Raw genomic sequence first — 12,590 nt, 5'->3', positions numbered from 1 at the left:
CTTATAACAACTTAATAATATATAATGCCTCTTTTATAGTAAATACTCAATCAACACACATTACTCTGAATGAATGATCGTGAAGTTGACTTGTAGATATCAGTGAACTCCATAAAAAGGCTTTCATTGTCTTTAGATGAAGGAGATCATTCCAGCATGTTCATTTTTGGCACTTTTGCACCGCACCGTGTGGATTAATCAACTCATTTACCTGCTTCTGAATCACTGATGATCTATTTGTCCTCAGTACAATAAGAATAATAATAATGTAAATAGTGGTCCATTGTCACGTAAAAATAAAACAATATTAGTTTTTAATATTTTATATTGTTTTGACGGCCCCTTTCTGTTTTTACAGTATATATAAACTGAAAAAAAAGTCTCATTCTGACATATTTAGCTCAGATTTCCATGTCTAAAAATTGTATAAAAAGTTAATAATAATAATAGTAATAATAATAGTATAATAATTATAATTATTATTATTAATATAGGAAACAAGCTTCTATAATATCACTCATATGTTTGGAATATGATACTGTCATATTATTTGTACTAGATTTTGACACTAGGTTTGTGACACTGTACATTTACAACAATGGACTCTAATAAATGGATTAATTTAATTTATTCTTTTTTTATTTATTTAATAATTTAATTTAATTTTAATTAATTATTTTTTTTACTTGTTTATAATTATTTAATTTAATTATTACATTTTTTAAATGTATGTTTTTAATTTAGTTTTTAATTTAATTAATTTTTTTACTTTTTAAATTTTATTTAGTTTTTAATTTTAATTTAATTTGAATTAGTTTGAATTTATTTTTTTACTTTTTTTATTAATTTAATTTAATTATTTAATTTTTTAAATGTATGTTTTTAATTAAATTTTTTTATTTAATTAAATTTTTTACTTTTCAAATTTAATTTAGTTTTTAATTTTAATTTAATTTTAATTAATTTTAATAAATTAATTATTTTTAAAATTAGTTTAATTTAATTATTTATTTTTTTAAATGTATGTTTTTAATTAAATTTTTCATTTAATTTAATTACATTTTTTACTTTTTAAATCTAATTTAGTTTTTAATTTTAATTTAATTTTACTTAATTTTTTTTTTTTACTTTTTTAAAATTAATTTAATTTAATTATTAAAAATTTTTAATGTATGTTTTTAATTAAATTTTTCATTTAATTTAATTAAATTTTTTACTTTTTAAATTTAATTTAGTTTTTAATTTTAATTGTATTTTTCTTTATTTTTTTCACTTGTAGATATCAGTGAACTCCTTAAAGAGGCTTTTATTGTCTCTAGATGAACGAGATCGTTCCAGCATGTTCATTTTGGCACTTTTCGACCATACCGTGTGGATTAATCAACTCGTTTACCTGCTCCAGGAGCTGCTACTGAATCGCTGAATGATCCATTCGTCTTCAGTACAATAAGAATAGCAAGAAAAGCATCTGCCAGGCCAATTCATATCATTTACACCGCTTTTATCCTGATGATCTGCGGTCAGCACTCAAAACACAGAACAGCTGATAAACAAAGTACTCGCACAGAATCCATTACGAACAGCCGTTTCCAGCTGCCATTTCTTAATTTATTAACTTAATGCTGTTTACTAAAGCAGGATAATCCTATTTTGGATGGGCAAACACCAGCATGAATGAATACTGACTGTAATTAACCTTTTTGTGCATATACCTACGTTTCAAGACACTTGAAATGGTCACATTTATCATTAGCTGACTGAAATCTGATGATTAAGTAGCCATTTTAGGCTGAGAGTGGATCATTATTTGCTCATTTGTGGAAAAGTCTTTCCATCATTTCTGAGTTTGTGAGTATTATGAGTTATTTTCTGTTTTCTTTTCTTCGGTAGATCGCCTCACGCTGCTCTGTGATTGGCTCAGGGCGTGGCGCTGCAGTTTTTAGGGGCGTGTCCTGCTTAATGATGGTGTGTGAGCGTTTGATCTGGCCTGGCCGGGTTATTTGTGGAGTGTTGGGATCATTTGGTTTGGACTGTAATTAAAGCTTTGGGTCAGCACGAGCATAATCAAAGCAGTCTGGGTGGTACACTAAAGCACACACACACAGCTATACACACAAGCTAAGCTGTAATTTAAGCGCAGTGCTGAATAAAACACGGACTGAAACGCAGGAGGAGGAACCAAAGCGTAAAGAAAAAACACTAAGTGAGTGTTTTGGACAACAGAGAGTGTGTATCTGCTTTCGAAGTGTGTGTAGCCTGAGGCAGAAGGTGTGTACTCTGTAAAAATGCTGAGATCCACACAATGGGTTTGAGTTGGGACAACATGAAAGAGTTAAGGTAACATGTTAGTTACTACAAATATAAGTGGATTGAACATAAAACAATTAAGTTGTCCCCCCCCAAACACTCAAGAATTGTGTAGTTTCAGCTCAATTTAAATGCGTACTTTAAACAAACAGCAAACATATAAATATTTATTTATTTATTGCAGTTTCTACTGCACTCACTGGCCACTTTATTAGGTACACCTTACTAGTACCGTGGTGGCTACCCCTTTTGCCTTCAGAACTGCCTTAATCCTTCATGTCATAGATTCAACAAGGTTCTGTTAATATTCCTCAGAGATTTTACTCCATATTGACATGATAGCATCACATAGTTGCTGCAGATCTGTTGGCTGCACATCCATGACATGAATCTCCCGTTCCACCACATCTCAATGCTGCTCTATTGGATTGAGATCTGGTGACTGTGGAGGCCATTTGAGTACAGTGAACTCATTGTCATGTTCAAGAAACCAGTTTGAGATGATTCACGCTTTATGACGTGGTGCTTAATCCTGCTGGAAGTAGCCGTCAGAAGATGGATACACTGCGGTCATAAAGGGATGGGCATGGTCAGCAACAATACTCAGGTAGGCTGTGGTGATGACACGATGCTCAATTGGTGCTAATAGGCCCAAAGTGTGCCAAGAAAATATCCCCCACACCATTACACCACCACCACCAGCCTGAACCATTGAGACAAGGGAGGATGAATCCATGATTTCATGTTGTTGACACCAAATTCTGACCCGACCATCCGAATGCAGCATAAATGGAGACTCATCAGACAACGTTTCTCCAATCTTCTATTGTCCAGTTTTAGTGAGCCTGTGTGAATTGCAGTTCAGTTTCCTGTTCTTATTTGACAGGAGTGGCACCCGGTGTGTTCTTCTGCTGCTGTAGCCCATCTGCCTCAAGGTTGGATGTGTTGTGCGTTCAGAGATGCTCTTCTGCAGACCTCAGTTGTAACGAGTGCTTATTTGAGTAACTGTTGCCTTTCTATCAGCTGGAACCAGTCTGGCCATTCACCTCTGGCATCAACAAGGCATTTGCACCCACAGAACTCCCGCTCACTGGATATTTTCTCTTTTTCTGACCATTCTCTGTAAACCCTACATGGTTGTGTGTGTATATCAGCAGTCTCTGAAATATATAATAATATAAGTGTCTGGATTAAGTTGGAAGGATATTAAATGGCAGTAAAATGCCTACTTGTAGTAGTTGTCCATTGTCAGGTAAAAATAAAACAATATTCGTTTTTAATATTTTTTATTGTTTTTATGCTGAAGACCCCCTTCTGTTTTTGATTCATGTACAGTATCACAATGGACTCTATTTTACAGTATGCAACAGAGGGCGCTGTGTGTAATTTAATGTTATTCCATTTTATTTTATTTTAAATTTATTTTCAATTTATTAAGTTTAATTTATTTGAATTTATTTTGAATTTATTTATTTGATTTAATTTTATTTAATTAATTATTTTATTTCATTTATTTTAATTTACTTGAATATAATTTTATTTTATTTTATTTTTTATTTATTTTTAATTTATTAATTATTTTATTTGATTTAGTTTACTTATTTATTTTTAATTACATTTATTTTTTATTATTTTAATTTAATTGAATATAATTTAATAATTTAAAAAATATATTTTAAATTTATTTAATTTGATTTAAATGTAATTTTTTTATTTCATTTATTTATTTATTTTTTTATTTTATTTATTTTTTTATTTATTTTTTCACCATTTAAAACCCTTTGCCTTAAAGCGTCAATAAGACAGTTTGGATTAAGAAGTGTAGTAATACTGCATCCCACAATGCAATGCATTCACCTTGCATTTCTAGTTTGATATCAACCATCACCTTTAGTTCTGAATGTATTTAATTAAACTAGGATTTAATCAGTTTGAACAGTTAAAAGCATCCGTATTAGTATTAATTTGCTTAAAAAACGTTCTGAGCCAGACTTTTGAACAGTAGTGCACTTGTTTGAGCCTGAAAGACGCAGTCCGGTGACCTTTGAACTGTTGAACGGTATAGGCTCTATAGGGCCTGAGCTCTGGGAAAACACTGGGGTGAGATGACGGATTAGTTCATAAAGAGGATTAGCTGGAAAAATTAGTCTGATCTGTGGACACGGGCTTAACATTCTCTGATACATGAACAACAGATGATGTTTGAATAGGAAAGCAACACTCGTGCCACAATAATGACAGATAGAAATAAACACAAAAAAAACGGTTCATTAAAACCTCATTACAGTAATTTCTCTCACAAAACAATGCATTGTCCTGCTTTCAATTAAACTGATCTTGATGTTTGCTTGAATGAAATTATTGTTGAGATAATCTATATATAGGAAATTTTTACAGCATTTCCTATATCTTTTCTTCTGGATGAAGTCTTATTTCTTTAAGTCTGGCTGGAATGAAATCAGTTTTTAAATTTGTAAAAATATTATTGGCCCCCTTTAGAAAATGTTTCTATCTGTCTGTTAATCTGTCTGTTTGTTTGTCCGTCTGTTAGTCCGTCCGTCCGCCCATCTGTCCGTCTGTCTGCCTGCCTGTTTACACTCACCGGCCACTTTATTAGGTACACCTTACTAGTACCGAGGTGGACCCCCTTTTGCCTTCAGAACTGTCTTAATCCTTCGTGGCACAGATTCAACAAGATACTGGAAATATTCCTCAGAGATTTTGCTTCATATTGACATGATAGCATCACACAGTTGCTCTATTGGATTGAGTTCTGGTGACTGTAGAGGGCATTTGAGTACAGTGAACTCATTGTCAGTCTGAGATAATTCACGCTTTATGACAATGCGCTTTATCCTGCTTGAAGTAGCCATCAGACGATGGATACACTGTGGTCATAAAGGGATGGACATGGTCAGCTCAATTGGTACTAATGGGCCCAAAGTGTGCCAAGAAAATATCCCCCACACCATTACACCACAAGCCTAAACTGTTGATACAAGGCAGGATGGATCCATGCTTTCATGTTATTGACGCCAATTTCTGACCCTAGCATCTGAATGTCGCAACAGAAATGGAGACTCATCAGACCAGGCAACGTTTCTCCAATCTTCTATTGTCCAGTTTTGGTGAGCCTGTGTGAATTGTAGCCTCAGTTTCCTGTTCTTAGCTGACAGGAGTGGCACCCGGTGTGTTCTTCTGCTGCTGTAGCCCATCCGCCTCAAGGTTGGACGTGTTGTGTGTTCAGAGATGCTCTCCTGCAGACCTCGGTTGTAATGAGTGGTTATTTGAGTTACTGTTGCCTTTTTATCAGCTGGAACCAGTCTGGCCATTTGGCCACTGCGTCGCCCACAAACATTTTATTTTTTATTTTTTTTAATGAAAGTAGACGCATGCCTTTAGTATGCTTTTATTACATGATAAATTATATATTTGTCTCTTAGTTGATATTTCCTCCACCTGTGCAGAGTATGTGATGTCTGCCGAAACTTTATTACATTTTAATAAAAGGTTACAAATACAAACTTTTTTTAAAAAACTTGAAATAACTTGTTCTAATAAATCTGTAATAAAACCAGCACCGTGTATCAGGAAAGTAAACAGGATCAAATTTTATTTCATGTCGACTTAACCGTGTTCTGCTCAGGTGTTTTATGTTGTAACATGTTTGACACTCTGTTAAACCCAGTCGTACTGATTTCATGTCATTGGATTAGAGTGGAGCGTCTATCTTACTGTAAATCTCCTTTAAAAAGCCTGTATTACGGCTGTGTCCAGGTGTGTGGGCTCATCTCCTGTGTTTTCTGCATTTGCACGATCTATTAGTGACAGACAGAAACAAACGCTGAACTGATGTTCACATGGAGCATGAAGATCAAAGAATGTCAAGTGATTGATGGAGGGAAAAATGCACTCTTGTTGATGGCCAACCGTATGTGTGTGTGTATGTGTGTGTCTGTGTGGTACAGTAGAATAGTATACTTAAATACAGTGGAGTTTACAGGGTGGGACGTGTGCTGGCCTGGATGTGGGCGTGTGGTACATATTTAGATCACAATCTGTATCTTTACAGCAACTTAAATTCACTCTGCTAAATATCCGTGGCAAATTGTCAGGTTTAAGTGGTGGTTACGCATCCAAAATGCGCATAATTAGAGGAAATGCTTTACGCGGTAACATTTCAGTCCTGTTTCTCTTCTGAACAAACCATAGAGAAACTCAAAATGCCTGAAATGTTTGTAGACATGCTTAAATCATTTAGCACAAAGCACATTTCAGAGGTAAAGCAGTGAGAACATCAGGCTCTTTTAAGGTTCACAAGGTTTGAAAAGTCAATGTAGCACCTCCTTTAAACTTATGAACCCCTGTTTTCAACCCAGGTCGTTCTGAAAATGTACCCCTATATACATTTCTGGAGATCGTGAAATGCATCCCAGGAGCTACATTTTTTTGCAGTTTTTGCAAATCCACCAGAGGCCGCTGTTTATACTTGTTGAGATCTCAAATTTCTCTCACTAGTGCTATTAGCGCCTGCTGTTCTCGTGTAAATCCACCTGAACCCGCTGTTGACTGACTGACTGACTGAAAGACCACGCTTCTCCTTCCCTGAACCCAACCAATAGTGTTTTTAAAAGCACAGATTGCCCAGCGCCTACCCATTTCCCTAAACACAGCCAGTTTAAAAAGCAATCCAGAAAAAGAAAAGCCCTAACCTGAGTTTTACCACGTTTTCAGATTTTACCACATACCCTATTATTAATTGTTTATTTATTTATTTATTTTTGGCTTCTGTTTTTGTCTCACCCACTTTCTGGAACCGCTCTTCGCCAGACTCGAACCCCGTTGCCGTGGTCAACTCCTCTCTGCGTCTCAAGTCCACTGACGTAAATGGTGAGCTAACTTGACAAACTGGTAACAGCCAAAAAGCCGTTGATACGGAGGTAAGCAGTCAGCTGCTAGCGTGAAAAGGAGCGGCATCATACCGCCCCGTAGCGTTCATTTTGAAGACGAAATGCACCCATACGTACCTCTGGCTACATAATCTGCGATCTCCATAAATGTATATAGGGGTATATTTTCAGAATTAGCCTATGTTGCCTGTTTTTGAAGTCTGTTATTAAAAATGTTTACATCCAATGACAGGCTGTCTCAGTGATCCTCTCATTAAATATTCATGAGATTTGAACAGTCACAGAAAGATTCACCTGCTGTTTTTTTATCAAATAATGTCTGCAGCCTTTTTTAACTTCAGAAATTTATGTATTTTAGAGTTTATATTTATTTCGTAGTTTAATATTTCAGATAAAATCTTAAATATTTTTCCGACAGCAGCTGAAATCTCTCAGTAGTTCTTCAGCAACCCTCTGCCCTTTCTCAGTGTAAATGATTATCAGCTGCCTCAGTTCAGCATCTACATGGGCAGGATGATGAAGATGAAACCAGGGTGGACATTTCCGCAAGACAATGATCCAAAACACACCCGAGGAAACTCAAATGCTTTCAGAGAAAGAAAATCGAGCTGTAGAATGGCCCACAAATTTATTTTTATGTTTGTATTGTTTGGGATTTCACAAAAATCTGGTTCAATTCCATGTCAACAGCTCCTTTAGATATAGTATTCACAGGAAAAAATGTGATGTGTTCAATACTTATTTACCTCACTGTATCGTTTCAGCATTGCTATCACAATGAGTCTATCCGCAATAGTCACATGGTATTATAGTTAAGAATTGAGCAACCATAGAATGAAAATTTGTCATTTGTATGTGTTTTTAAGACCTGTGACTGTATGTGTGAGTATTTTAATAGAGTTTAAAGCACTCAGGCACAAGAAATTGTACCATTTGTAACTTAATAAACTTAATAAACTTAATAAACTTAATAACATTTAATTAAATTATTAATATAATGAAGAGTAGGCAGTGTTCATTTGCATTTAATTGTTCAATTTATCTACCTTAATACTTTTAGACATCCCTGAAACCCATAAAGCACTGTTTGTTTCACTTTAATTTTTGCTCCATTGTGTTTGTTTATACCTGTAGTTTGTTTATTATATTTATATAAAATAATATATGAAATAATCCCAATCAATCTGAATGAGGGCAGCACGGTGGCTCAGGGGTTAGCACTGGCGCCTCACAGAAAGAACGTTGCTGTTTTGAGCCTCAGCTTGGTCAGTTGGCATTTCTGTGTGGAGTTTGCATGTTCTCCCCGTGTTGGTGCGGGTTTCCTCCAGGTGCTCTGGTTTCCCCCACAGCCCAAAGACATGTGCTAAATGTGAACTGGATGAACTAAATTTATCGTAGTGTGTGTGTGTGTGTGTGTGTGTGTGTGTGTGTGTGTGTGTGTGTGTGTGTGTGTGTGTGTGTGTGAATGCGAGAGTGTATGGGTGTTTCCCAGTACTGGGTTGCGACTGGAAGGGCATCCGCTGTGTAAAACATATACCGAAATTGTTGGTGGTTCATTCTGCTGTGGTGAACCATGATAAATGAGGGACTAAGTTGAAGGAAAATGAATGAATCTAAATGAATGACTTTCCAAATAGAGCTATTCAAGTCATCTGTTGAAACTGTATTTTTATCACAGTATAGAGAAAAAATATTTAATCCAGTTATTTAATAAGTAATTTAATTTATATGTAAATAATATAGTCAGATTTTACCAATCTCGTGCTGCCTTAATATAGTGTATTAAACACTTAAATAGTTCCCCAAAAACATCAGATTTACTTAATTACTCACCCTCAGGTGATTTAAAACTTTCATTTTCCCCTGAACACAAAAGAAGATATTTTGAAGAACGTTGAAAAGATATAGCCATTTACTTCTGTAGTAGGGGAAATTACTATGGAAGTCAATGGCCACCATTTCCAGTTTCTTTAAATTATCCTCTTATGTGTCTCTTAAGATTGCAACAAGTGATTCTGAATAAATGTTGACAGAATTGACCTTTTAATGTTTTCTTCCAGCTAATCTGGAACAACACGTTATGAAAAGCCCTCAAAATCTTCTAATCATTGTAATAATTGTTCGCTTTTTATGTATTTCATATACCTTTTTCATGTTTTTTTTAACATTTTTATTTATTTATTTATTTGTTATTGCTATTTTCTACTACTGGTGTTGTGTATGCACCCTATACATACACTTGCTGTGCATTTGTATGACACTTGATGACTTGAACCTTGACGTTTGCAGACTGTTAGATATTAGTTTGGGATGTGTTTTTTTTAGACTGTTGTTCTGTTTTGTGTAAAAAAAGTTTAATTATATAAATCAAGTATTAAAAAAATCTACAAATTAAACTGCATGAATAAAATGAAAAAAAAAAAAGTCAATTGGATTTACATTTTTTTAAGGTAAGTGCATGCAAACTTTTTTATATGGGCTGTATTTAAACAAACAAAGTTCAACATTACTAAATTTAGTTTGTTTAAATTCAGCCCATATAAACTGTTTGCAAGCACTTACTTTAAAAATCTGTAAATAAATAAAGAGTTTTTGACTATAGTTTCTTGCCTGACGCATTAAATCAGTTCAACGTGGAACAAGAGTCCCGCGTTAATCCTGCCTTAAAACTGACCCTGGGTTAATATCTAAAAAGTGTGAAAAGCCCATTGCTGTATAGCCTAACCTTGGCAGGGGCCGAGGTGCCCCGGTGTGCCCTCCCACAAGGGGCGGTTATGTACGGCTGCCGTGTAACCCGACACCCGGCGCTCGCCACAGCTGCTCTCCAAACTGCTATTTAAAAAAGGAAAAAGGATGAAAACGTCCACTCCTGACTCCTCAAACCCCCCAAGCACCAAACATCCAGTAGCCGCCGTAGCTGCAGTTGCCAACCCGGCGTAAATGCATGCAGCGCCCGGGCAGGACCGGACAGAATCGCCCGCGGATTATTCCCGTCGCTCCACGGGAGGGATTTATGGTGGTGTCGCGCTGCAAACCGGTGGGAAATCGCGCTCATTCCGCACCACGGTTTATCCGATGCATGAGACGACGGCTCGCGCTCTCGGGCACGCAGATTAACGGATCAGGATTTTGACTGCCGGGACAAATGAATACAAATGAATTTAGCGACCCGAAGGAGAGTCCGCAGAACCTCTCGTCTGGTGGCAAAGTAAGTTGCAGTTTTACCTTGTACCAGGTATATCTACTTAACGCAGGTCGGGCACCTCGGGAACCCCGGAGACAAAGAGCGCTTGGTGGCTGGATGTTTGCGCAGGGCGCGCGAGGGGTTGTGTGTGTTGGTGCCCGCTGAATGGACGCTTGTTCGCTACCTGTGTTGCTTGGCCAGAGTTCAGATCTGAACAGAAACAGATCCTGATCTGAAAGCCTCCAGGTGTGCCGGCAGAGATGTGCTGCTCGGGGCAGCTCACTGCCATCATTACGCACAGGCAGCATAGGTTTCTGGAGAGGTCCAAGAACTGCCAGGTCAGTTAAAAATAAAGCCTTTGCGCATCGCATAGCTCGTATTATTATGGTCTTGACTGTGGATCAGGTCTTTGGGTTCATTTATAACCATAGAAAGATCCGTTTATAGCCTTACGTTCTCACTTTTTTTTATTTTTAGGCTATACTAGCCTACAGGAATGGCAATGTTTCTGGTTTTAGGCTCTTTTTATTTGATTGCAATTGAGAACAGACATGTTTAGGAAATTTCCATTTGGTGTCATAGTTTCAGTTTTATAATAGGGTCCAGTTCTCACAATTTGATAGCCTTTTTCATTTTTACTCTTGTGCTGACGTTCTTACATGTAATAACTGTTAATTTATTCATTAAATTATTCATTCATTAAAACATCAGTGATTTCAGCTGATAACGTGCATGTTTATCTACACGTTGTCATATTGACAATTGGTATTGTTTGATTCACTATAAGACGAACAATGATTTGCAATTCAATTAATTTTGATTCACCTTAAGGAACCGGCTCTTTTTGTGATTCTTTGAATCAAACCGCATTTGTAAATTCACAATAGTTTTCTCGTCCCTTTAGATTATTTCTGAAAAATCTTTTAGTAGTTTATTCACAAGAATCAAGAAACTTGAATATAATAATGACACGAATATCGCTTCTGATATATTTTGAACGCTCCGTTTTAGTGATTCTTGGCGCTCTTAGAAATAGAGTAGGCTATTCTTGAAAGCGTTTTGGACGTGACCGTTCAAAATAGGCTCGGTGTGTGTCTGTGTGTGTTTGTTTGTTTGTGTAGCCTACGTGTGCATTTGCCACTGAGGATCACAGTGTAAACCACACAGTGACGCTAAACAAACAAGACTTCCGTTCCTCACACCCTCAACCGCGTCGCGGATGCCCAGGGTGCGAGTGGACACGTCAGAAATGAATGAATGAATGAATGAATGAACTTGTTCAGGTCTTACAATATCCAACAGAGCAGTTCGATGTAATAGCTAACATTTCTTGCACCACGCATAGCCTACAGAGTGCTTTAAACTGTACCTGAATAGATGTTTTCCTTGCATAACGTTCTCCAGTGTTTATTTATATCACACAAACTAACAATCATGATACGTTCCCGAAACTTAAAGTTTGTAAGAGTTGAAGACTGGTAAATGTTCATACACGATGTCTTTTACATTTTTTCAGACGGTTTAAAGTGTTGATATGTTTGTTTATAATACAAATGTGTAATCCAGTCATTCACATAATAGCCTAAATACCAAGCACGTGTCATAAAAGCTAAATAAATAAATCAAAAATAGAGTTGGGGTTTATGAGTCGATCTTGAATCCTTCCAGCAAGTTTGGATGTATGTAGAAATCGTAAGATCTTCAATCAAATCATAAGATTTTCATAAATCCTTCCGCTTAAAAATCTAGTCCCTGCTGAGGTGCGCACTGATATATTTACACTAGCTGGTGAACAGGTGTTTTTTGTCTTAGCCGTGTTATGTATTTTAGCAGTGCTGATACGCTGAATTAACCAATCAACTATTCGTTTCATAACCATATTTTTGGTTCATTTGCTTTTCTGCATCTTGTGCGGTCTGGTCGGCGCTGTCTACCGCTCTTCGTTTATTTTCTGACGCCGGTGATCGGTCCGTTTTAAACTGAAGTGCCTTTAACCTGCACTTTCGCATTCATCCGCCAGGCAGCGCCATACAATACACTATCTCCAGCAATAAAAAGAACTTTGTGAGAGATTTGTGCTTATTTCATGATTATTTACGTTCAGAGTTTAACACAAGCTTGTATTTTAGGCTTAAAAGGAAAAGTGAAATGGAGAAAGATGGTATTGTGGAGCAGAGGTCATGTTCCTC

The 12,590-nt window shown here is 36.2% G+C and overlaps 1 protein-coding gene across 1 annotated transcript in view; it reads left to right on the top strand.

The window, feature by feature from the left end:
* The first annotated feature begins 10,063 nt into the window (after positions 1 to 10,063).
* The window catches only part of col27a1a (collagen, type XXVII, alpha 1a), a 156,084-nt gene continuing 153,557 nt past the window's right edge, over positions 10,064 to 12,590 (top strand). The window contains exon 1 of the mRNA XM_056447135.1: positions 10,064 to 10,425. Within this exon, the coding sequence (XP_056303110.1) occupies positions 10,373 to 10,425 (53 nt within the window). The 5' untranslated portion in view covers positions 10,064 to 10,372. The remainder of the gene's footprint in view (positions 10,426 to 12,590) is intronic.

The sequence above is a fragment of the Danio aesculapii genome, chromosome 21 (assembly GCF_903798145.1).
Source record: "Danio aesculapii chromosome 21, fDanAes4.1, whole genome shotgun sequence".
Classification (NCBI taxonomy): Eukaryota; Metazoa; Chordata; class Actinopteri; order Cypriniformes; family Danionidae; genus Danio; species Danio aesculapii.
Note: the sequence above shows the minus strand (reverse complement) of the source record. Positions and strands in the feature narration are given on the sequence as shown.